This window comes from Monodelphis domestica, chromosome 8 (assembly GCF_027887165.1).
Source record: "Monodelphis domestica isolate mMonDom1 chromosome 8, mMonDom1.pri, whole genome shotgun sequence".
Lineage (NCBI taxonomy): Eukaryota > Metazoa > Chordata > Mammalia > Didelphimorphia > Didelphidae > Monodelphis > Monodelphis domestica.
The window spans coordinates 252,738,927-252,766,483 of record NC_077234.1 but is presented as its reverse complement, the minus strand read 5'-3'; the positions used below and the strand labels follow the sequence as shown (position 1 = coordinate 252,766,483).

At 33.9% G+C, this 27,557-nt stretch overlaps 1 protein-coding gene across 4 annotated transcripts in view; it reads left to right on the top strand.

Annotated features, from left to right (window-relative positions):
* The window catches only part of CADM2 (cell adhesion molecule 2), a 1,288,026-nt gene that overhangs the window by 905,983 nt on the left and 354,486 nt on the right, over positions 1 to 27,557 (top strand). For 2 of the 4 annotated variants that reach the window (XM_056807166.1, XM_056807164.1), the window contains exon 2: positions 13,094 to 13,120. The exons of the other annotated variants lie outside the window; for them this stretch is intronic. In XM_056807166.1, coding sequence (XP_056663144.1) covers positions 13,094 to 13,120 — 27 coding nt within the window. The remainder of the gene's footprint in view (positions 1 to 13,093; positions 13,121 to 27,557) is intronic. 4 annotated transcript variants of the gene reach the window in all.

Sequence of the window (27,557 nt, the reverse complement as noted above, 5' to 3'; positions counted from 1 at the left end):
TTCAAATTTTTTCATTCAACTTTCTTTTTTTGTCATCAAGAATTTTTGAATAGGGGCAGCTAGGTGGCTCAGTGAATTGAGAACCAGGTGCAGAGATCGAGAGGTCATGAATTCAAATCTGACATCAGACATGTCCCAGCTGTGTGACCAATACATAGTATTGATTCCAAAATGGAACCTAAGGGTTAAAAAAAAAAAAAAGAATGTTTGAAAGTCTTTTCTTTCCTTGAATACCCATTTTTACTCCTGAAGGATTATGCTCAGTTTTGCTGACTAAGTGGTTCTTTATTCAAGTGCTAGCTTCTTTGCCCTCTGGAATATATTCCAGAACCTCTGGTTATTTAATGAAGAAGCTGTTAAATTTTGTGTTATTTTGACTGCCGCTCCATGATATTAAATTCTTTTCTTTTTGGTTGATTAAAGCATTTTTTCTTTAATCCAGAAGTTCTGGGATTTGGCTATAATATTGCTAGGAGATTTCCTTTTGAGATGTTTTTTGAGGTCATCAATGGATTCTTTCAATTTCTATTTTGCAGTCTGGTTCTAGAATATAAGGGCAGTTTTCTTGATAATTTCTTGAAATATAATGTCTAAGCCCCCCTATTTTGATCATGGTTTTTAGGTAGTCTAATAATTCTTAGATTATGTCTTCTAAAAATATATTTTCTATGTCACTTGTATTTCTTCCATTGTGATATTTCACATTTTCTTCTATTTTTGTCTTTCTTTTGCCTATGATTGTTTCTTGATGTCTATTGGAGTCATTAGCTTTGACTTGCCCAGATTTAATTTTTATGATGTGATTTTCTTGAATGAGTTTTTGTGCCTACTTTTCCATTCAGCCAGTTCTATTTTTTTAAAAGTCCTTTTCCTCAGTGAATTTATATATCTTTTTTTCCATATGACTAATTTTGCCTTTCAGGAAGTTCCCTTCAATGGCTTTTTCTTTCTTAATTTGATTTTGTGCTTTTTAAAAAAAGAATTGTCCTCTTCTATTTTTTTAAATGATTAATTTCTTCAGTAATTTTTTGGTGTCTCCTTTCCCAAGCTGTTGTCTTTTTTTCATGTTTTTCTTGTATCACTTTCATTTATTTTCCCAATTTTTCATCAACCTCTCTTATTTGCTTTTTTAAATACTTTTTGAGCTCCTCCTTTAGGATTTGATAGGCTTGAAAAGAATTCATATTTTTCTTGAAGGCTTTGGATACAGCAGTTTTATCTCTGATGTCTTCTTCTGAATTTGTTTAGGTCCTTCCTGTCACCAAAATAACTTTATATGTTGAGTTTCATGTTTTTGTGTTGCTTGCTGATTTTCCAGACGGATTCTTTTCTTTTAACTTAAAAAAAATCTGTTAAAGTTGGACTCTGCTACTGTGGTGAAGAGAATACTATTCCAGGCTTCAGTTCTTTGTACAGCTGCCTTCACAGCTATCTGTAGGCAATCTAATTTTGCTTTTTCAAAGATGGTATGATGTAAGGAGACTTGTGTTTAATACTCTCTCTGCTTGAACGCGAGTCTATGAGCAATCACAAGTATTCTTTTCCACCTTGGAACTCTGACCACATCCCTAGCTCCTCTGTAGAAAGCTATAAGCACTGGTGTATGCTGGGGCACAGCTTCTCTCTGAAACTACAACTCAGGGCTTTGCTCTGGAACTACATATGAGCAATGCAGCAAGAGTCCTGCACCCAGAGCCATCAAAGGGATCTCTGCACTGTCCTTCTGAGCAACTACTGGTCTCCCCTTTACCATCTCTGGCTGAGAGATCTAGAAGCCTTTGCTGCTGATTTAGCCACCCCCAAGGTCCATTACTGTGTGCTCCACTTCCACCCCAGCGCAATAGACCTTTCATATTGGCCGACTAAGTCGTTTGGGGATGAAACTTTATTTCATCCTGTCTTTTTGTGGGTTATACAGCTTCAGAAACTGTCTTGAGGCATTTTTTTTTACATTAGAATTTGTTGAAGGATAATTTGGTAGAGATTGAGTAGGTCTGTGTACCTTTTCTGCCATCTTGGCTTTGCCCTCCTCATTGTGTTCGTCTATGTAAAAAAAGAGACTGTCCAAATTTATTCAGAAAGAACTGAGTTCAAATATTGTCTCAAATATTCACTAGTTATGTGACTCTGGGAAAGTAATTTAGCTTCTCTCAGCCTCAGTTTCTTCATCTTTTACACAGAGATAATAAAAAGAATTTATCTCACAGGGTTGTTTATTTTTTGCAGTAAAGAATGAAGTGACTTTTCTTCCTTTTGCTATTGGTAAGACTTAATTGAAATATTCCTTATTTTATCATATTGTTTTTCTTTTTAAAAAATAAAAAATGCAATTAAAGTTTTTATTGTTACGTAATTGATCAATTTGGCTCTATTTTATATTGAATGAACCATAACACAAAAATTATACATTTTGTCATCTCATAATTAAGCATACCAAGAAAAATAATCCTGACTTTTAAAAGATTCAACCTACAAATTGAATTCTAGGCTCTTTTAATGTTCCAGAGGATTTGGTAGTATTCTGAGGGCTGGTCTTGCAATTAAGGAAATCAGCATTCAAATGCTGTCTCAAATTATACTGTCTGCTATTATGGACAAGTCTGCTATAACTTCTCAGTGGCCCAGTCAACTCTCTGACTATAAATTGCATAATAGCCGTTTGTTCCCATAGAGACAATCACAAACTGAGGTGGGGGGAGGCTTGTCATAAACTCTTAATACAGTTTCAAAAAACATTTTTTAATAAGCCTGATTATATCTATGCATCCAAACTGGACATACTTTCTCTCCCTAAGACAGGCTACTGTGCCACATTTTAATGGTCTGATTCTTCATGGGATTGTTTGTTTTATACATCGATATACTGACATTCTCAAAATCAGCTTCAGAATCTGTAAAAATATGGACATAAAATCTCCCTGCACTGGATGTTCATATATATATATATATATATATATATATATATAAAGAAGCTTTTATTTCTGGAGTGCCTCAAGGCTTTTACAGTGAGAGATGACATGACAGGGTCGTCTAAGAGGTTCTTCTCACTTCATGCTGTCTTCCAGAGGTATGGGTTTGAATCCTACGAGTGACAGCCTTCTGAACTTTAAACTTAGATCTAGCCATAATCCCATGGGAAAGTATGAGAAATAGCAGTGAAGAAAGGCTTTAAGATCTGGTAAGTATTCACGAAGTTTTAAAGGGAATCCAGGGAGAAAGGGGAATGTACCTAGAAGGATTAGCATCCTAGCAATTTACACATAATAAACCAGTGCTAGAAGGACAAAGATAAAAGGGACAGAAATATCTGAAGGAAAGCCCAATCACAGGTATAGTCCTGATCACAGGGCATAAAATTTAAAGCTAAAAGGGACTTCAGATGTCATGTAGAGATCAATCTATTGTTGCGATGCAAAGAATTCATTCAAAAAACACAGGAAAAGAAAAATGAGAAAATTGTAACTTAAGCAATTGTATTGTCTCAAAAGTCCAAATAGTAAAATAATTGAAAGCTTGGATTAACTCATTTCTACCTACTTAAAAATAAGCTTGAAAAAGGAAAAGGAAAAACATTTTAAAGCCTGATTATTTTCTTGGATGAACCTATTTTATTTCTGGTAATTAAGATTTTAGGTTAGAGTTGTCATATATCCAAGTTCTTTTGGAGATTCCTGTCCTCAAAAAGGTATTAGTGAGTATGTTTTCATACATGATAAAAAAAAACAGCTATATAATGAAATACTTTATAGCCTTTCTAAAGGATAGAAAAGGCTAGTCATTAGGAAATGTAATGAAAAAATAAGAAACCCTAAGTTTTAAGTTGTCCACAAAAATGTAAAATGTCACTTTCAATCAGTACCTCAAAAGAAATATGTATATTCCCATAAAAGAAGCAGAGAAAAGATAAATTAAAGCTTTATGGAAGTACTTTTCTGGGTCCTGTTGTACCTAAAAATAAAGATGATGATAGGCAATATTGAATTTTCAATCACCCAGATGATTGGAGAATATATACACATAGCTACATATGTAAATTTATATGAATTTTAAGTTTATTTTTCTTATTTGAAAACATTTTTATGCAATTTAGCATTTGGTAAATAGCTAGAAAATAATTTGTTTTAGGAGCAAATTGGAGCTTAAAAATCCATTCATTACAATTAAGCTTTATTCCCATTTTTAACCAAAAAATTAAAATTTGCATGACAATGAGAACACAGTGCTATTCTATAGCTGATTGCTCTGTAATCATATGAGAGATATAAAATCCTGTCTTTTCAATCAAAAAGTTTAGGTGCTTCTAATTTTTTTTCTGAGTATCCTTTTTAGAATGAAGGCAGCAGTATTCATGACAGGGAATAAAGCAGACTAAAAATAGCAAAGGATTTCAAAAAACTTTCATTGTAATCTGCAGATTTAGAGAGAAAAAAATGTTTCAGATCTGCCTCACCAAAAGAAATTCTACAAATGTTGCACATTTCCTTATAACCTAGATCAGGGATCCCCCCTAATATTTCAGATCTCACCCAATATTGCAAATGACCTTTTATAAACTGCTGGATCACATCATTCATCTAACAGACGTTATGATAAGGAACTAGGATAAAACCTGTGATTTTTCTCTGTCTATATAAAAGCACAGTTTGAAAATTAAAAGCTAAAGAGGGATCCCATGCTATTCCTATAGCCCACAATTATTTGATGCTGTTCACAAGTAGAAATGAAGTGTTTACAATGTTTAGCCCTGATATTTATTCTTTATATGATCAGGATCCCCAGTATTAAAAAAAAAAAAAGCATTTTATATTCCCTTGATTTTGATTTAGGTCTCTAAATAGAAGGTCATTGGTTAAATTTTATTTATTGGGTATATAAAGTTCATCAACCAAGACCTCTAATAATTTCCTCATTTGTAAAATAAGGAGTTTGGACCTCAGAGATCTCTTCTAGGTTTAAATTTTTGATCATATGCATAACTCACATTTATGTGTTGCCATAAAGGAAAATATTTGGCAGAACTTTAATGACTCTGGGAGGTGGGTAGTATAAATTCTACCCTCATATTACAATGAGGAAATGAACATGTACACAGTTTAAGCAGTTTATCCAAATGCACAAAGCAAGTTAATGGTAGAATAAAGATTTGAATCTAGATTTTCTGATGTCAAATTAAGTGCTTTTTTTCACTGCATTATAACTACTTTTCTTTACACTACTCATATATCTGTTCAATTAAGTCGCTGAAAAACATCCTAAATATAGATTGGCATCCTAATTTTTAAAAAAAGTTTGCATTTACTTTCATTTTTAAATTTTCTTGTTATTGAAAATACTTTCAATTCACCAGTCAAAATACACATTTATTTTTTAACTGAAATTCTCTAATCTTAATTGATAGAGATTTTCCCCCCAAAAGAGAATGCATATATCAATTCTTCCTTTAAGATAAAATTTTGCATTTTCACAATTTTTTTCAGAAATTTCAGGAAACTAAACTTCTTTGAAAAGTTAGTGTGTCATTGATTATCTTTGGCTTCAGAGTGATATTTACGTATTCCTTTATTATGATAAAGGTGAAGAACTATTGATACTATAACTAAAACTTTCCTCCATTTAAAAGTAGCAAAACTTGCTTTCTTTTTGTTTTCACCCAGGAGCATTAGAATTGTATTTTTAAGATAATTTTCAGCTGCATTGGGTGTTGTGCAATGTATCCTTTACAATTGACTTATAATTGGACTGTGCTGTCAATGGAAAATCTTACAAGTATTGAACATGACATTTATGACAGTGTTACTGTCATCTTGGCTCTTTTTATTGAATATGCAGAGAATTATAATTGGGCTAACAAGCCTAGTAACCTGGCCCCTTTCCAATTATATTAACCAGTCTCTTATATTCCTGTCATGCATTGCTGGCTACACATACATACCCACACATGTGCATGTGCACATAGCTTTTATTTTTCCATCTTTGATTGTTTAGCTACCAAAAAAAGCAAAAGCAAAGCCCTTCAAGACATTCAGATGCTCAACCCTGCTGCCCTCCAATTATAATTAAGAACTTTAAAAATCTTTAACAAGAAATATGACTATACTTTTTCTCAAAATAATTAAAAAGATACTTTTAGAATATTATAATCACATTCCAGCAACATCCCTTCCCCTTAAAAAAAAAACTGAAAAAAAAGTTTAACTCTTCTTTTTTTATAATATAAAATAAAATAGTTAAGCCAAACTCTCTGATACTAGGACCAAGATTAATAAAAGTATGTACATTCCCTACCTCCCATCCTGTACCATCAATCAACTAAAAGGAAGTATTTTCTAACATTAGTCTCCCAAAACTAACTTTGATGACTGTCTTTTTTCTAAATTCTTTTTGTCTTTTAGTGTTGGCTTTTCTCTTGAGTTACAGTATTTCCATCATTTTATCCCCCCCCAATTCTGTTTTCTTTATTCTCTATCAATTCTTACAAGTACTCCAATGTATCTCTGAATTCTTCATATACATTATAGTACATTAATATTCCATGCCATTCGTATGCTATAATTTGTTTATCCAGTTCTCCAATTAATGGGTACATATTTCATCTTAAATGTTTTGTTGCTCTGGTAAATGCTTCTATCAATTATTTGTGTCCCTTATTTTAAATATTGACTTCCTTGGAACATCAAAATATTAATAGGATAATCAAGATAGTCAAAAAGCATATATTAAGTGCTTACTCTATTAGACATTGTTCTAAGCACACAATAAGGGCCAAAATGTGATCCCTGGTCTCAAGGAATTCACATTCTAATGGAAAATATAACATGCAAATATCTATTCATAGGGTGTAAATGAAAAGTAATTTCAGAAAGAAAGCCCTTGTAGGATGGGAGACCAAGGATCATATTGGGGGGTTTTGACATTTTTTTTTCTCTTTTATTTGAGCAGTGTCTTGAAAGGGACCAAAGTACAAGGGTATGACACCATATTAAATTTTTTTGGCCTAACTCCAAATTGTTTTTCTGAAGAGATTGAGCCATTTCATAACCCTACATATAACAATATTACTACTAAAACTAATATGAATCACTACCACATTGACCAGCTTTGTTTTTTTCACCATAATATCTTTGCCATTTTGTAAGCTGATACTTCAGAATTGTTTTACGTTTGTTATTTGGATCATCTTTTTATATAGTTGTTGATTACATTTCTTCTTTTAAAACTAGAATCTTTCCCTACTTTTTGTTTGGAAAATATGTCTTAATACTTTTTTTCTGACTGAACTCTTGGCAATATCATCAGCTTGTGGACCTCAAGACTAACTTGGAAGCTGGCTATTGCCATAGCATAGATTAGAAAATTGTTTGGGGCACTTAGAGGTCAATTAATTTGTCTACATTAATGCACTTAGTATGTGTCAGAGGCAAGATTTGATCCAGATTTTCCTAACTCCAAAGTTTGTTCTCTAAATATTATACTATACTCATGTATTTTTATAGAAGTTAAGCCTTTTAAATAGCTTCTTGCATTCTTTGTCTGTTAGAGGTATAATTTTGCCTCTCTTTTTCCTGATATTTAATTTTTTTCATGATTTTTTCTCTTATTTTTATAGCCAGGATCACTATTATTAAGTAAAATATTATTGGAGAACAGGGCATCTTTGTTTTAGTTCAGAACCTTTTGGAGAAAAACCCACTAATTATCATCTTAAAAATATGAATAAACTTGAGACATTCTTTTACATGAGTAAAAGTAAGCTCCTATTGAAGATTTTAGACAAAATTAAGTACTTTCTTTGTTAAAAGCTATTCCTTTGTCTATTGATATACTTATGAGTTTTTTCCTTGTTTTTGTTGTTTATTTGGTTGATTATGTATTGTTTATTTGGTTATGTCCATTGCTTTTCTCAAAAAAAAAAACAATTCTGGCTTCCCTGTTGTGTATACAACTGGGACATAATGAATGTTTTTAGTGTATGTTGCTTTCTGCTAATTTTTTTATTTAAAATTTTATCAATATTAATTAATGATATTGGCCTATATTATATTTCTCAACTTTTTGACTCTTGATGATGATGAATACATCAGTAAAATACATTTGATAATATACTTTATTTCTCTATTGCTATTTATATTTTTAGCATAAGTATTGATTATTCAGTAAACATTTTAGAGAATTCATTTGTAAATCTTTAAGAAGGTTTTTTCTCTCCTTTGGTAGTTATAATTTCTCATTCTGAATAATCTGCTGTGAATTAATCTTGTTCATTGTTGATTTTGATAATTTGATTTTACTCTTTTTTATTAAATAAGATGTTTTATCAAATTTGGCCATCTTTCTTATTAAACTTCAATTATCAATGTTTAGTTTTCAACTTTGTGTACTTTTCCTCTCATTTTGTAAAATGTTTCCTTTGCTATTATTGTGTATTTGTTAATTTTGTGGGATTTAATTGAATGATCTGATTGTTAGTCTCCTTTTTCCTATTTATGTATTTCTAGAGATAGAAATTTTATTTTTGTAACTTAGTTGGTTTTCACAAAATGTTTTCCTTTTCCTTTTCATAATTTTCTCTAAAATATTATTGTTCTTATGACTTAAATTTTACTTATTCATTATTTAGAGTGTTGTTAGTTTTCTCAATTAGGTCTTTTATTTTTCTTTCTGATAATCCATGACCTAGAAGATATTCATTTTGTGTAAGTGTACTCTATAATGCTGAAAAAAAATGTATATTGTTAATATCATCATCCAGAAATCCCCATGTCTTTCAAATCTCTTTGTCCAATGAGCTGTTCTGCATTATATAATCCTTCAAAATATTTACATTCAGTTTATTTAGTTCTAAAAAGATGAATATTTAACTATATACTATCCATTAACCTATAGTACTCATTTTTTCATTTCAGTTGTGCGTGTGTATTTAATAATATTTTATTATTTATTATTCTTTTAAGTTTAATGTTGTATTTATCTTTCTTGACATTATCAAATTTTATATTTGCCTGACTGAAATCATAATTATACATACTACATTTTCAACTGAAATAATTTTTTTAGACCTTCATTTTCACTTTTTCCATAAAACTTTTTAATGTTTCTGATGTATAGCACATTACTAGATTCATTGTCTTACCTGTTCTTCATTCTCTTTTTTTGTAGTTTGATTCATTTGCAATTAGTGTCATAATTTCTATTTGTTATCCTCTATTCTTTTATGTTAATTTAATATTTCTTCATCTTTAAAACTAGTAGCTTGTGCTTAATCACATTTTGACCTCCTCCAAAACTCTCACTTCCCTGCTTCAGCCCAGATTCCTTGAATTTACTTTATTGTTGTTCCTCATTCTCTCTTTTCAACTTTCCCTTTCAATTCGATTCAATAACTAGCATTGTCCAATATGTGTAGTATACTTTCTCAGTTCTGAAAGGAATACAATACTCCCATTCATCCAATCTATCCAAAGACTAATATCAAAATTCTTAATATGAACATTAATTTATAGTGTCCCTTTATAAGCAATGTTAATTTAATTTACTCATTTTATATGTTTTTTTTCCCTTATATGATACTCTAGAATGTAATCTTTTGTTGGCCTTTACCTACTTCATCTTTTTTTTATTTCAATGACTCTCATTTGAGGTGGGAATTCTGAAAGAAAAAAGCTATTGCATACTCCGCCATCCATTACAACTATTAATGCAACTATGGCTCTCTCTTATTTCCCTAATCCATCCCTTTGGTTCACTGATGTTGTTTGAATGAGTATATGTCAGAAATATGAATTCAAATGAAAGTGTGATGTGGTAAAAAGAACTCAATATTAAATCAAATGCCTTGTTCCGCTTCCTAACTCTTTCATTCACTTCCTTCTCATCTTGAGTTCATTAGTTTACCCTTATAGACTACCATCTTACCATTATCAACTTGGTTGTCCCTAGGGTCTCAGACTCTCCTTTCTCTGGAATGGATGGGGGTCCAGAGAAGTCTCCCTTCTACTTAGAGATAAACTCTTGAAGTGACTATTTTTCCCAAACAAAAGCTGTCACATGGTACTATCTCTTTCTCTCCCTTTCTCTAGGAGAATTAGTATTGATAGCCCCCAAGATTTTTTCTTCACAATGAGTGGGACCTTTCTCCTAAATCTAGCCCTTCAATATGTGCCCTAGCACATTTGAAATTTAAAGGTTAAAATTAATGGTTGGACAATGATTATATGAAATTATGTGGTCACCAATATTTATTATATCTTGATTCAGAAATTTATTTACAAATATACACAAATAGAGAAGAAACAATAAAGAAGAGAAATGTGAGGGGGTTATATAAGTTATCTATCCTATCAACCTAAATGTTTTACTCCAGGTCTGCTTAAACCAGGCAGAGATTAATTAGTTCTCAACCAGGAAGTCTGGTAGTGAGTAACCACATGGCCTCCTCCATGATGGAAGCTAGTCTCTTAGGAAAGTAGGAAAGGAGTCAGTCTTTCACTAACCCAATGAAGTAATTAAGGAGTCAGAGTCTAAGCTGAAGCCGAGCTCCAAGCCCAAGATCCAAGCTTCAGTCTCCAGTGAAGCTCCCTCGAAGACTCTCCCCAGCCAGAAGACTAACTCCAGAAGACAATCTCTTCAGACCATCTTCTCAAAAGCAATCTCCTCTGAGGGAGTTTGGGGCTTGCTTTTAATGTGACTTCTTGTCTGGTTCCCTTTTCAGAGGGACCAATCACAGTTTCCAAATTGCCTAGCACTGCCCAGAGGGCAGTGTCTGTGGGATTGACCATTTCACCTTCTGAAGTTTAAGTTCTCATCAAAAGGACTCACAGCTAAGGGTGTGAATTTTCTAAATCTTACCTAGTATTAAATAGGATGTTCAAACTTTTGTTGATTCAATTTAAAAGTAGACAAAGAAGAGTTAATCCTGTCTTCAGTCTAGTGAGGTACTAAGTAGGGGTAGTTAAGTTATTGTTAATCAAACTGTTAACTCAAAATAGACAAAGAGAATAAAGGATTCCTTTTCATAAGTGTATACTCAAAGAGAACAAAGAATTACTTTTTAGACAATGAATGATGCCATATATAAAATTAGACTAAAAATAAAAAAATAAAAAATTATAACTCCTCAAATGCGTAATTAAATGGAAAATATTAATTATTAAAATAACATAAGTTTTAAATATACTTATAATTAATCATACATTATAATGTTCCATATATTATAATGGTTATTTTAGGTGAAAATGCTATATATATATATACATATATATTTATACATATGTACTATATATCTAATCTATTTTTCCTTTGATTCCATGTTGATGAAACTGAATATAAAAATATTAAGCTAATATTTTTGCTTAAAGACTCCGAAATGAAAAATGTGATCATTTTTTGAGATTAATGTGTAACTCAATAGATATTTCTAGAAATTTCTTCCTGATCTCCTAGGTAATTTTGATGAATGAGGTATATTTTGAGAGCTGGTTTACAAAAACCAGATTTGAGATTAAAATAAAAACTTTATTAAATGTAGTGCAGTAAATTGGCAGATGATATGTTTCAAAGTATAAATGAGTTTTAAAAATTTCAAATATCAATATAAACAGTAAAACAAGAACTTCAACACCCCTCAATTAATTAATCTTTTAAAGTAATATTTATATCACTGTGAAATTTGAAAATCAGTAGATGATCAGTCCCCACCCATTTTCAAGAGTTTCTAATAAGAGGCTAATTAATCATTTTGGCTAGAAAACTTACCCTGATGAAGGATTTACAAAGAGAAGTGGAATCCCTTTATTAAAATGTTGTTGTTTAGTTATGACTTACTCTTTGTGAACCCTGTTTAGGATTTTTTTGGCAAATATACTGGAGTGGTTTGCCATTTCTTTCTCCAGCTCATTTTACTGATGAGGAAACTGAGGCAAACAGGGTTAAGTGACTTGCCCAAGGTCACACAGGCTAGTAAGTAGTTGAATTTGGATTTGAACTCATCTTCCTAACTGCAGGCCTGCCATTATATCCACTATACCAACTAGTTGCTAATACATTACTTTATCTACTTCTTAATCAGTGCCTTCTTTTGGGTAGACACACACTCATCACTTATGAATGTGAAATATTCTATTTAGAGCAATTTTAAATTTATTGATTTCATTGTTATGTTGATAATCAAATTAGAATAACTGGATTTCTCTGGCTTATGATTTTTTTTTTAATTTGACTATATAAACTGGCCTTTTAACTTATCTGAGTGCTTAGTATTTTCTGTGAAAACAGTCTCATTTGTATATGTGTGTATGGGTTATTTGATAAGACCACAAAGCTGTTACCTCTGTCTCCATACTTTATTATTTGCTATCCTTAAATTTACTAAATTTTGTAAGATGACTACAAAAAGGGTCAAACATATGTCCCCTAATGTTCCCAGGTGTGGCCCAAACTAGATTACAATGTGATTGGGAAATACTTAATGAAATAAATACAATAGAACATAGATAATATTATTATGTGGAATCAGAATGTACCCACAAAGATCTTTCTTTGTACTTTGTGGGATCCCTATATGTATCTGACACCATTGATTGTATTTTTTTTAAATGCTTACATCTGTTTGTGAAATAAAATGGAAGCATCAAATCAGCCAAAAGAAAAACAGAAACAATAAAATAAACTTAAGAGCCCGCTTCAGTGTGGCCAAAAAACCTGTACTCGGGTTTGATTTTTATTTTAATCTCATTTCAGAAGTACTCATTAAGTTGAAAGGAGAACATGAATAGCGTAGAGACAGTTAGGGTACAGAGCACATTCCCCTCATGATGTTTCTATCAATGGAAACAGAAATTCATTCATAGCATTACAGACCCTCACATTCAAGGACTTTTTACATAGACTAACAGCATTTAATGTACTAATGAAAATGCTCTGCTCTGTCCTTACTGTAAGTCACGTACCCCTAAAATACGTCAGCCATGCATGTTAGTGTCGCTTTTTAATGCTTAAAACCATACGCACAACTTTCTTCATATTCTGTGTTTAACGGAGCCTCTGTCTAATCTTTCTTTGTTCTCTTCTCCTTGTGCCTCCTTTTGCTTGGTATCAGCGGCTGCTTCCAAGAACAAAGTCAAAGGTGAGTCTCCACTTTCATTCTGCATGGTTGACTTTGTCGTTCCACTAGACAGTGTTCTGCGGCCCTCTTAAAAACGGAACTGACAAACCCAGACGCACTGCTAGCTGTGTGTGGTTTTACTCTTTGTGTTACTCACTTGATTTATGATCTAAAATAATCATACACCAATGACATGCTTAGCAGTGCTGCTTTATATTCAGAGACATGCTGGTAAATGTTTAATGAGCAGCTTTCTAAAACGCAGCACACATCACAGACTTAAGTCACTCTAATAGTTGCTCTATTTTGTACTGATGAATGCATTAAACAATAAAGCAAGCCCCGATTCTAAGGGTTGCCCGTTTCTCCGGTGTGAGTGTGCTCACGTAAAAGTGAATCACGAATTCTCACACACCGTAGAAGCTCCTTTTAGTGCCTCCCTGCTTGTACTGCGAACACGAATCTCGCTTCCTGCATGGCGCAGCTTTGAAGGGCTGCATCCCCGAGGATTGCACTGGCGTGGGTCTTCCCTCTGCTTCCTAGATTAGGCTGCTACCACGTAGCACTAGGGAGCTTCTTGAGCCGCTCTGACCAAAGCTCTGCTCACGCCTCCTGGCAGTCCGGAAGAGGAGCCTTTCCAGACTTAGCTGGGGCAGCCTTCTGAGGACAGAGCCAGGATGGCTTCTGAGCAAGAGCTTTACTCACTGAGCCTGCAGCTCTGTGGAATGGTCTTCGCTCGCTCGATGGTGCCGCGCTAGAGAGGACTATAGATAGAGGCGATACTTAAAAACCATTCAAGTAGCAATAGCGCCCAAAGAAAGTCCCGCCACAGGGCCAAAGGGAGAGCTGGCTCTGGATTTCCTTTTCCTCAGGGCAGTCTTTTTGAGCGTACAAACATTCTCACGGATCGGTGATTGTAGCAGGGACGCTTCCTCTCTACATCTCCGTGCTAAGACCCGCTTTCAATAGAGATCTCCTGTTGGACTATCTAAGCATGGCTGGTGCGGCTCTCTGTTTTCTATGTAGCATCTTCTCCAAACCACTCACCGTCCTTTTCTGTTTGGGGTCACCCCGACAGCGAACGGAGTTCTTCTTCATGGACGCTCCTGGGAGGATCCTCATAGTGAGTTAGGCTCAGTTTGGCCGCTGAAGCTTCTCACGCTTCGTCAGGTCATCCCCCCCACCCCCCACCCCCGGCCATTTACTAGGAAGCAGGCTTCCCCCTCTGCTGTGTCTTTTAGCCTTAAACAGGTGCCCACCCTCCACTGTCTAGTGTTACCTCTGCAGCGAAGTCCAGAAGTGCTGTAGAAGCAATGATTTCGTTATCTATTCATTATCCATCAAGTAGGACACAGCACATTAGTTAGGCTTATTTCGATAAACAAAGCAATCAATAAGTAATGATAACTGTTAAAATATTAGCTAGGAGAAGATGGGCTAAATCAAGTTGGCACTCTTCTCTTTTCGTGCTGCACGATCAAGGCATGTCTCTTGGGTTTCTCAAAACTTGGGCCAAGTGTATAAAACAGGGGGTTGCCTGGGATATCTGGGGACTCTCATGCTAACATTCTAGAAGGTAGAATTCAGGAAGTCCTATGAACCTGGCAGAAGACCACACGGCATCGTCAATAGAGACCCTATTGGCCTTATAATCAGGAAGATTTACATCCTGCTTTTGACATAAACTACTTGTTTATGGGATAACTTTCAGTACCTCAAAGAAACTGTCTAAAACTCTCCAGTTCCAGAGCATATTACCAACTACATCTGTCGTTTCCTTGCAGGGGGTTAGTCTCCTGTGTGAATGAAATTACAACTGTGGGGTCCCCCTCTAATCACTTATGCCAAAAAAGAATTTTTTAATCCCTTACGTTCCATCTTGGAGTCAATACTGTGTATTGGCTCCAAGGCAAAAGAGCAGTAAAGGCTAGGCAATGGGGGGTTAAGTGACTTGCCCAGGGTCACCCAGCTGGGAAGTGTCTGAGGCCAGATTTGAACCTAGAACCTCCCCTCTCTAGGCCTGGTTCTCCTCCACTGAGCCACCCAGCTGCCTCCCCAAAAGAATTTTTATCCATACTTGGAAAAGTAAGTAAAGATGACTAAATCATCATTGCTTAAGAGTAAGTCATGCCAAACTCATTGCATTCCCTATTCTGATAGAAAAATAAGATGAGTAGATTAGAGAAATTTTATAGCCTGATTGCATATTAACTAAAGCAAGGCAGTTGGCAAAATATCTCATAACATCCTTTTGCATAAGACTGATAAATATGGAATAAATATGAATATAGTTACTCAAGAAATATATCAATAGATTGATGATTTATGAACATTGTCAAGACAGAAGTTTTCAGGTGGCAGATAGAAGAATTTTGTTCTTGATCCCATCATTCATCATTTTATTCAATGCCATGAATAATGATATCATCATCATCATTTCGTAGCTAGTATTTATAAAGTGTTTGAAAAACCCAAAGCATTTGTTCTAAAGCCTGCGAGGCACTTCATAAGGATTATCTCCTTTTGTTTTTGCAACAATACCTAGAAAGTAGACATTATTATCTGCATTGTATGCAAGAGGAAACTGAGGCAGACAGGTTAAATGACATGCCCAGACACACAAAGCGAGTCTACAAAGCTAGTGTATGTGTATAGCCAGAATTGAATCAGCTGTTCCTGACTCCATCTCCAAGTGTCTCTCCCTGATCACTTAATAGACTCTAGAAAATTTGGGAGTCATTAAATACTGAAGACAACATAAAACTAGACAGCAAAAATAGGTCAAAACTAATAACATGAAATTTGCTAAGAGGTATACATAATAGATTTTTAGATCAGTTTCTTAGAAACAGGATGGATATTAATACGAATAGCTAACATTTGGTTCTAACCTCTTTTTTTAAAACATTGTATGTTCTGTGTTATTCAATTTGTTTCTCACAAAGACCCTGTAAAGTAGATGTTATTCTTAAAGATAAGAAAACGGAGGAATAGAGAGGTTAATTGACTTAATAAGCATGAAGACAGATCTGCAGAATTCAAAGTCCTCTATTCAGAAGTTCATATAAAAGATTTTGGGATTGTAGAGAAAGAAGACTAATTATTTCCATAATCAGTGATAGAAGGCTATGCCATTTCTGATAAATAGAATTAAATTAACGTAGTTTGCACCGAGAAACTCACTGTTTTCTGCAATGTTCAAGCTACATCTAGAGAAGTATATAGAGCTGTTAATTATCTAGAACTCCTTCAAGATAAGATAGGCATGTGGACCTCACTATTTATGAACCATATAGCTTCGGTAATATTTAATTTAGCTTGTTTAATATTTAAAAGCGAAGACTTTGAGGTATAGTTATTGTCCTTAAATATAATATGTGAAAGACTCAAATGAAGAAAAGGAGTTGGAAAGAATCCATAAAAATGTTGAACTTTTGTTAGTGAATTTAACATTTAGAGTAACAGCTAATATAATATTGTAATGTAATTTGGTATATTTTTTCAGCATTTATGAAAGAGCAATCCTCTAAAGAATAACAGTGAAGGAAATAATAGTAGATTACATTTATAGAGAGCTTGCTATGGGCCAGGCACTGGTAAGCATTTTGCCATTATTATTTTATTTGTTCCTCACAAAGACTCTGAGATCTATAGATATTATTATTAACCCCATTTTATAAATAGGGAAATGAAGGCACACAAAAGCTAAGTTACTTGCTTAGGGTTAGATTTGAATTCAAGTTCTCCAGATTTCAAGCCCAGAGCTCTATCCACTGTGTACTTTTTAATGTGAAAGTTGAGGTTTTATGAATTTTCCATAGTAGACATAAGAGAAATAATAATAGAAGATAAGACAAATAAAATCATAAATTTCCTGAAAATATCTTGAGTTCAAATATGACCAGAAGTAAAGTTCATATCCTGTTGCATCCATTGCAAAAAGGAGGACACGCTTAGTGGGCTAATATTTCTGGAATAGTTCTCTTTCCCGGACTGGCTGAAATTTGAGAAAAAAGTCATGCAGAGGATTTTCTACTCTTCACATTTATGATTCAAACCAGCTTTTTTGTATGTCACAAGAAATATCTGAACCCTCTTTAATTCTGCCATATGTAGCTCATGTATTCCTTTATTTTATTCTTGTATTACAATTCTTGGCAGGTAGAGCTAGTAACAACAATAATATTGATAACTAAACATGCACATACATTGACATGCATGTAATATAGGCACATGTGTTATGCATACATGTTTTTAAGGAGCTTTTTTAGTTAGTTGTTGCATTTGGGTGGCATAATTCTTTCTGTAATATATTCAAGCCCATGTAGCTTTGAACATGTCATAATGACATTTTTCAATAAGAGTTTTGTTTATTCAAATTTTTCTCATCTCTCATTTTTGCCTTACATCTTACACTTTCAGTTTTATAACTTAAAAATGAGTCCTTGCACCTTTTAAATTAGTTCAAATATGAAAGATTAACTTGCTACTCTGAACAGCAGAAAACAAAAAATACCTCCTCGGCACTCTGAAATTGTATGAATTTAAAATTCCGACATTTACTAAATTGTGGGTTCCTAAAAACAGCATAATTATTTTTAATGATGAACTTTGTATAAAAGACTTGTAAATTTTGGGTAGTCCTTCAAACTAGGGAAACATATTTCATTTTCAATCCTGAATTCTTAACCTTTATTTTCAATAGAATTTAGAAAATGTAAAAGGCAGAGCATTTTTTTGTTCCTAGAAAAGTAGCCCTTAGTTCATAAAGTTTAACTATTATTTTCAAAGTAAATGTATTCTTTAACAGTCGTATATTATTGTGCCATACTCAAATAAAATTAACATAATTATACAGAATTTTATTAGATTTAAAATATAAAAGACACTCAGCAATTTAAATGGGATATATCTGATTTAAAAGGAAATCAGATACTAAATATTATTCTTTCAAATAATACTCCGTATAAAGATATATTTTAACTCACTTAAAATAGTAAAACCTATCATATTTTTCTATAAATATATCATTGAAAGCCCCATATACTAAAATGCCTTAATGTTTCTCAGCCTTAGAATGATTTTTTGGTAAATGGGTAGGCACATGTAAGATCAAGATCAAAATTCATATTAAACCCAGACCTGTTTCATCTGAAGCAGAAAATCAACAGTTTTGACACATGATAGTGAACTTAGTAGGAGAACATTTTTAAAAAATTTGGCAGGGTATAAAAGTTTCCAAGGAATTTAAATTATGTTTTATTATCATTCTGTAATTGTCACCTAACTGCTGTAATTATGTTCACGTTGATGTGTAATATTATTAAAATAAACATGTCAGTGATTTTAATCGATGGATTTCTCGATTACGTATGTAAAGATAAAATTATATTAGTTATATTTTCCAGGGAGTGTCCCCATGTAAAATATTAGAAAACAAAAGTGATAAAAGCAAGAAAAAATAGTTTTCTGGTAAACAGATACATAAATCCCCCCAAATTTAATATAGCCAAGAATTCATTTTTATTTTAAACAAAGAGAATAAAGAAAGGCCATGTGGCTGATGTTGTCCAACCTCAATGAGTTATGATGATTGGATTACTTATCACCTAAAAGAGAGGCAAAATAATGACAATAGCAACCCTGGATGTGTGTGTGTGTGTGTGTGTGTGTATCCATACAAACTCACACACACACAGACACATACAGAACCTCGCACACACACAGACACGCACACGTGAGCGTGCCCACAGACTCAAAAAGAAGGAAAGAAAAATCTACATCCAGGGTCAGTGATGGTGTCAGTGAAGATAGTATCTTGGCTATTTAGACAAAGGCTTTGGACCTTTGTTCCTTTATATACTTTTGGGGACCCTCATAATGAGTTATTTAAACCATAAGAGTTATGATTGACCTTATAACTGCATTGACTGTTGTGATAACTGAAATACAAAATGTAAAAAAGTTTTAAGAAGGAAACCTTTGGTTTTGTTGTTGTTGTTTTTTTAACTTTTATTTTTATTTTTTAATTTATTTATTTAGTCAATTTAGAACATTATTCCTTGGTTAAAAGAATCACGTTATTTCCCTCCCCTCCCCCACCCCTTCCTGTAACTGACACGCAATTCCATTGGGTATTACTTGTGTCCTTGATCAGAAACTATTTCCATGTTGTTATTGGTTGCACTGGGAGTCTCCATGACTGGGAGTCATTTGGAGTCTCCATCCCCAACCATATCCCTTCAACCCATGTAATCAAGCAGTTGTTTTTCTTCTGTGTTTCTACTTCCACATTTTTTCCTCTGAATGTGGATAGTGTTCTTTCTCATACATCCCTCCAAATTGTTGGGGGTCATTGCATTGCCACTAATGCCATTACATTGTTTTGTACAATGTTTTCCTGGTTCTGCTCCTTTCACTCTGCATCACTTCCTGGAGGTTGTTCCAGTCTCCATGGAATTCCTCCACTTTGTTATTCCTTTGAGCACAATAGTATTCCATCACCAACATATACCACAATGTGTTCAGCCATTCCCCAATGGAAGGGCATCCCCTCATTTTCCAATTTTTGGCCACCACAAAGAGTGCAGCTATGAATATTCTTGTACAAGTCTTTTTCCTTATTATCTCTTTGGGGTACAAACCCAGCAGTGCTATGGCTGGATCAAAGGGCAGACAGTCTTTTATCGCCCTTTGGGCATACTTCCAAATTGCCCTCCAGAATGCTTGGATCAATTCACAACTCCACCAGCAATGCATTAATGTCCCAACTTTGCCACATCCCCTCCAGCATTCATACTTTCTGTTGCTGTCATGTTAGTCAGTCTGCTAGGTGTGCGGTGATAACTCAGAGTTGTTGTGATTTGCATCTCTCTGATTATAAGAGATTTAGAACACTTTTCCATGTGCTTATTAATACTTTTGATTTGTTTAACTGAAAATTGCCTATTCGTGTCCCTTGCCCATTTATCAATTGGAGAATGGCTTGATTTTTTGTACAACTGGTTTAGCTCTTTATAGATTTGAGTAATTAGAATTTTGTCAGAGGTTTTTGTTATGAAGATCTTTTCCCAATTTGTTGCTTCCCATCTAATTTTGGATATGTTAGTTTTGTTTATACAAAACCTTTTAAATTTGATGTAATCAAAATTATTGATTTCATATTTTGTGATTTTTTCTAGCTCTTGCTTGGTTTTGAAGTCTTTCCTTTCCCAAAGGTCTGACATGTATACTATTCTGTGTTCACCTAATTTGCTTATAGTTTCCTTCTTTATATTCAAGTCATTCACCCATTCTGAATTTATCTTGGTGTAGGGTGTGAGATGTTGATCCAAACCTAATCGCTCCCATACTGTCTTCAAATTTTCCAGCAGTTTTTATCAAATAGTGGATTTTGGTCCCCAAAACTGAGATCTTTGGGCTTATCATAAACTGTTCTGCTAAAATAATTTACCCCAAGTCTATTCCACTGATCCTCCTTTTTGTCTCTTAGCCAGTACCAAATTGTTTTGATGATCACTGCTTTATAGTACAGTTTGAGATCTGGGCCTGCAAGTCCTCCTTCCTTTGCATTTTTTTTTCATGATTTCCCTGGATATCCTTGATTTTTGTTCTTCCAAATGAATTTTGTTATGGTTTTTTTCTAATTCAGTAAAAAAGTTTTTTGGTAGTTCAATAGGTATGGCACTAAATAAGTAAATTAATTTGGGTAGGATGGTCATTTTTATTATGTTATCTCATCCTACCCATGAGCAGTCAATGTTTTTATTTCCATTTGTTTAGATCTAGTTTTAATTGTGTGAAGAGTGTTTTGTAGTTGTGATCATATAGTTCCTGTGTTTGTCTTGGCAAATAGATTCCTAAGTATTTTATTTCATCTGGGGTGATTTTAAATGGAATTTCTCTTTCTAATTCTTGCTGCTTAAATTGATTAGAGATATATAGAAATGCTGATGACTTATGCGGGTTTATTTTGTATCCTGCAACTTTGCTAAAGTTGTTGATTATTTTGACTAGCTTTTTGGTTGATTCTCTAGGATTCTTTAAGTAGACCATCATGTCATCTGCAAAGAGTGATAATTTGGTCTCCTCCTTGCCTATTTTGATGCCTTCAATTTCTTTTTCTTCTCTAATTGCTTCTGCTAGTGTTTCTAGTACAATGTTAAATGGTAGAGGTGATAATGGGCATCCTTGTTTCACTCCTGATCTTATTGGGAAGGCTTCTAGTTTATCCCCATTGCAGATGATGTTAGCTGAGAAAGCAACCTTTGTCAGCAAGGAGGGAAAAGAGGGAAAGGTAGATAGTTTATCACCTTCTTTTATCAGATCTCCTGAGAGAAAACTTCCACAAACACTAGCCTTCTCTAGCCACATTGGTCCTATGGATCCTAACAAGCAGAGCATTCCTGTAAACTACCCATTTCCCATTTTCTCTATTCTTCTATGTATTTCTTTTTCATCTGCTGTCTCTTAACTCACATCCCAGTTCCAAAATAAAGCAGAAAATGGAACTGCTTATTGTCCTGCTGCTTAATACAAGAACTTGTGTCCTAAAGAATCTTGTCCAGCCACTTCTAAGTCCCTTCTCTCTTCTTGGTTCTGTATCCATCCTACTTTATTTCCAAGTAGACTATTTATTCATCTCACAGCAAAAAAAAATTATCAATGTATCTTTTCTATGTAAATGTTTTCTCCTAATTCTTTTCATTTAAGGGCATTAAACTCAATAGCAACCATTGCAGATAAATCAATCACAGTTATATGTGTGAATAACCTGAATTGATTATGACTGAGATTTAGCTTGGTCCCTTGTTCCAAGGAGGAAAAAAAAGTTAGAAATGCACCCACAGAAAACTCATTTCTGGAAAGGCCTGTCTCATCCTTCTGTTGCCTCTATTCTCTGTCTTTGACCCTTTCTCTGTGTGTCTCTATCTCTGTCTTTCTGTGTCCCACCCCTGGCGCCCCTGTGTGTGTGTGTGTATCTTTCTCTGGGTCTCTAAATCTATTTCTCTTTCTGTCTGTCTGTCTCTATCTCTTTTTCTCTGTCTCTATCTCTGTCTCTGTCTATCTTTCTCTATTAGACATCATGCTTCAGGAGACATTTTTATTCTATAAGGGATTTCCCATTTCTTTGCATATGTTTCAACTGAGTTTCAACTTTTTCCACTGATATTGTGTAACTGTTTCCCTTCTCAGTGCTGAATACAAACTGGTTTGCATCAAGATGAAATACACACCCTTTGGATATTTGCTTTATACATCTACAAGAAGGTGATTTTTCCCTCAATTTACTGAGACTCAGTCTTTCTTTTCCTCTGCTCTCCTTTAGATGCAAACGTAGTCTTGAGGTTTATTGTGGACATTTGAATAAACACAACTCAATTGCCTCCAAAACACTGTCATGCCGTGTCTAGCAATTAGAGATTAGTTTAAGCATTGCTACTTTAAGTTTATGTCCCAATTTCCAACATAAATAAATCATTATAGCACTTGCTATTCTGTCTAAACACATCTCATCCAAAAAGAAAGATCCTTTGAGACTTGATTCATTCATTTGGTTCATGTCATTCTATTATGCTAATAAAATTGGTATTTGCTTATTCTATGGCTGCTGTGTTGGGGTTTCAAAAGTCTGTAATTAAAATCCCAAGGTTTGGGGTTTCTCACCGACTTTAAACAGAACAGTATGTAATGAGGAGAGTGTTGCCATCAACATGTAACAGTTAGTTGGGCATCTGGGGGCCTTTTGCCTTTCAAAACAATGTTGGCTGCCTTATAAACTCAACAATTAAATGGTTCTATTTATCAATAAAAGTTGTTCTACTTTTCACATCACACAGGCCAGAGTAGCATCTTTTTATTGGCATAGAATTCTATGACACAGAGCCCTAAGTTAGGGTGGATTTCTAGCTTTTAGATTAAAGAGATTCCATATTCATGACATTTTGCTGAATTTTTTCATAAAACCCAGCAAAGTTTATCCCCTAAAACTTTGAATAGCTATAAAAATAATATTTCAAAGGAGAAGCTAGCATGGAGAACCAATAATGTTTAATATAGCATCCTACTCTCCATATCATAATGTCCACAAAATTCATTTAAAAGAGAGGTATTTAACGTGAGACTTGATGTAGATGTCTGCAGATAATTGTGTACATGGCACAATAGTTAATCAGCCAAGGAACAGAGGTCAGCAGAGTAAGAAAATACAGAAAACACACATGTTTATATATAATGATTTCTCTCACTTACTGAAGACCTTTGGATTTTAGAAGATGTTTAAAAAGACCTTTGATATACTTAATTCCATAAAATGTCCCAGTGACAAGATGATGTAATAATTTTTATGCTTAAATTATCCTTAGTTCATAGGACCATAGATTTACTGCTAGAAGTTCTATTAAGAAATAAAAAATACAAATAACTTAAATAATTGGAATGATAGTCAGTGCTCATGACTAAACCAAACAGATGATATCATTGATAATACCACCTTAATTAAATTGTAGATTTAGTGCTATAACTTTCAAATTACCATGGGAATACTTAAAATGAAGCTAGACCAAATAATAAATTTCATTGTGAGAACAAAAGATCAAGCATCTCAAGGGAAATAACCACAAAAAGTAGAAATGAAAAAGTAATAACAATGCTGACCTCTTATTATAGTACAAATCACTAATAATTACAACTAAAGAGTAATGGTTAAAAATCGATCAATAATATGCATTAGATAAGGAAAAACTAGGAAGACTGGCACTAAATACCCAGCATTTGACAAGCCTGAGACCATAAAATAATTGAGGAAAGAATTTCATATCTTAAAATGTTCCTATGAAAACAGAATGCCACAGTTAAGTTTATATCAATGTCATATCATATACTATAATAAATTTAAAATGAATAATGAGAAATATTAAAAGTTTTATCATAAAAATTGAAACAGAATACCAGAATACATTTCATGTCTTTGTTTAAGGGGAATATATTTAACCAACCATGGGAAAGAGATGGTTACAACAGATAAAATGAATCATTCCAATTATATGAAATTAAAGAGCCTTTACATGAACAAAATTAACCTACTGAGCATAAGGAAAGTGGAAAATTTGGGAAAATTATACCAAATATCCCAGAAAAGCTTTAGACATCCAAGTTAGTGTTTAAAAAGAAGTTGACAGAAAAAAACAGTAATTATTATACAGTAGTTAAATGGTCCCAAAGAATAGATGTTTGAAAAGAATGGCAAACAATTAAATAAAAATTACTGTAAAACACTAATAATAAGAGAAGAGCAATGAAAACAACTGGATTTTTGACTGTGGAAAAGAGTGATCCCCCCAAAAAGAGTTAATTTTGGAGACCTTGTAGAAAAATGGGTACACAGTTGATGGAGTTATGAAATTTCCCAAACTTTCTGGAAAATAATTTGGAATTATACTAGCCATCATTTGCATAGTACTTTAAAGTTTGCAAAGACATTTATAATTATTATCCTTACAACAACTTGGGGAAGTAGATGTCATTATGACCCTCATTTTACAAATGAGGAAACTGAGGTAGACAAAGATTAGGGTATTTCTTAAGAGTAAAATAGCTAGTAAATGATGAAAGTGGGATTTTACCTCAGGATTTCCTGACTCCAGGTATAGTTCTTTCTCTGCTAGAGACCCTGTAACTGGGAACATACTTAAAGGTAATCATTGATTTTAAAAATATTCTATATATTCCAAAATATTTATTTTTATAGTTGTAGGGAACCAGGAAGGAACTAGCAAACAGAAAGATGTTAAAGATTATAGAGGCAAATTATTCCAAGATTCAAGCTATCAGGAGTGACAAGAGGGGATGGTACCAAGGGTTCAAGAAGAGAGATTGACTTTTGTAAAGAGAACAGTCACGTCATCAGTAACTATAATAAAAGAGGAGAAAATGGATAGTGTTATCAAAAAGTTTTGAGATAAAAGAGGAGAGCCCACAAGGTGTAGCTTCTATTTTCTCAGTAAAGCATGAACTGAGATACTCCTCAGAGAAGGAGTTGGGAGAATGTGCTATGAAAAACTTAAGGAGAGAAGAGAAAGTTTGGGACAGTTGACCGATATAATAGCCTGGTAAATTAGAGAAGAGAAAAAGAATTGCTTCAATAGTGAGAGCCCATTTGTGATTTAGTAAAATTAATATTTTAGTGTATTTTGTGATTTGAACTTTGTGGATTCTTCCAACGCTATTAAGCAATAGGTGTAAAGGAAGAAAGAAATGCTGGGAGTTATGCAGGTTTGGGGCAAAAATTGTCAACAGGGCAAAGTATTTAGTGAAAGGCAATGCAGCTGAGTTGGTTACTGTAGAATCAACGCTGAGAAGGCATGATTGTGAAACCGGCACAGAGCAGTGCACGTTCGAGAAACTGGAGATTGTTATAAGGATGAAGAACAGGTTTAAAAAGAAGGAGGAAAGGGGAGAGATTGAAGGAAAGGAAATAGAGGAAGAGGAATTTTTAAAAATGGTTCCTTCTTCCAATCCAGACTGGACCAGATACCTTTATGATCTACTCAATTTCTGAGAGACAAGGCTTCTTTTAAAATCAGAGACAAGGTGGGGAAGTTCTTAGGATGTATCTCTCTTATTTTTCCGTATGGCCTTAAGACGGGAATGCTCCAAGCCAAGCGCCATTCAAAGCCTCTGAAAAGACTGTCCCTACTACTGAAACCTAAGCAGCATCTTTTGCTTTAAATAGCTGGTGAAAATATACACTAATAATCACAGTACTCATTAGGAAGTGACCCTTTCTAAATAGAACATTTTATTTTCCTTTTCATTTCTTAGAAAATAGTTCTAAATTAGAGAGTCAAAACTAGATCAAGAAGGCACCTGAGAGATTATGCTATAGAGAAGGAATGTGACCAAAAGAGAGGCCAAATGACTTGCTAAATTAAGCGGCACGTAGCTAGGTAGTGACAGGACCAAGGCTAACTCTCACTTCTCCTGACTTTGAGTCATAGCATGGTTGAAGCCTAGAAAACTTTAATACGATAGCAAAGGAAATAAGCAAATCAGAGCCCGGGAGGTTACGTGGTTTCTCCAAGAACATACAGGTAGAAAGTGTCAGGGGAAGGAATTAGACTGGGCTCTCTCCACCATTCTACCTGTGTTGGTCAATAAATGTTTGTTAAATAACTATTGTGTGCTAGTCACTGCTCTGGGGATACGACTAGGCAAAAGATAGTGCCTGATCTCAAGGAGTTTGCAATCTAATGAACCTCTGTGAGCACAAGCAAGGCACTGTAGTAGAGCATGTATGGAGCACTTACTGTGTAGAGGATCAGCTCTGGGGAGATGGACAAAAGGCTGAAAGAACGAATATGCTCCTGGGGGAAAGACTGATGAAAGGAAGATGGAAAGAGGGCTTGAGGGGAAGCCCCACGTACTTTAGAGGCATAGTAGCTCAGACGCAGATGTCTGTGATGATTATTTTCTCATATCTTCTGTAATTGTTAGGTAAGCACTAATTATTAGAAAGCTAGAAGTTTCCAGCAGGTAAGATTGCAAATATGGGAGTCTTTAAAGAAAAGACAAAAGCCAGCAGAAGGGGCCATTTCTAAAGCATGTCACAAGAAAAGATCGTCCCAGAAAGCACTCCCCCCCCCCCCAGAAATCACAAGTGTTTTGCAAACTAAAAGCTATCTGTTGTGGTTATTTTTTCTGTGATTTGTATCATCTCAGAAGAAGTTTGTTGACTCTATTCATACTCACCTTCTCTCACTGTCTATTTTGTTCTAGTAAAATAGTTGTATTATTTTAGAATTTGCATTTTTAGAAATATTCGTGTTTATTCGTTGAAAAAAAATTTCAAGGTAGGTAGATTGTGAGGGATGCCTACAAGGACACGTAAAAATGATTATATTATACCAATGCTGGTATATAATTGCATTGTGATGTTCTCTCATGCTATTAACATAAATTTTGGTTGTATAAAATCTAATAACTCCGCTTTATCAGTGTAAATATACAGTTGATTGTAGGAATGTAAATGACATCTAAAAAAACTCAAGGAGGTAATTGAGAAAGAAAAAATATAATTTGAGGCAAAATAAAAAGATTGAAAGATGAGAAACAATTACACTATTGAAAATAAGTTTCAAAACTCATGTTACCTTTAGTGATAGAGAGAACACAAAGTCATGCAATGTATCAAATCACATAAAGAGTTTCCATGTGAGAAAGTAGAGGAATGAGACCAAATGTAAACATAATCTAGCTATGAATTAAAGATTCCCTCTCCCCCCTGACCCTCCTACTCTCATGACAGTAATCTATTGTTGGTAATTAAAAAGAACATCTAAAGGAATGCAGGAAAATGAGACTTGGAAACTAGTCTAATTCTCTTCATCAAGGTATTTTTACAGGTAGCACATGAGCCCTGATCAAGTAAACTCAATTTTCTGTGTAATAGGTTAGTATG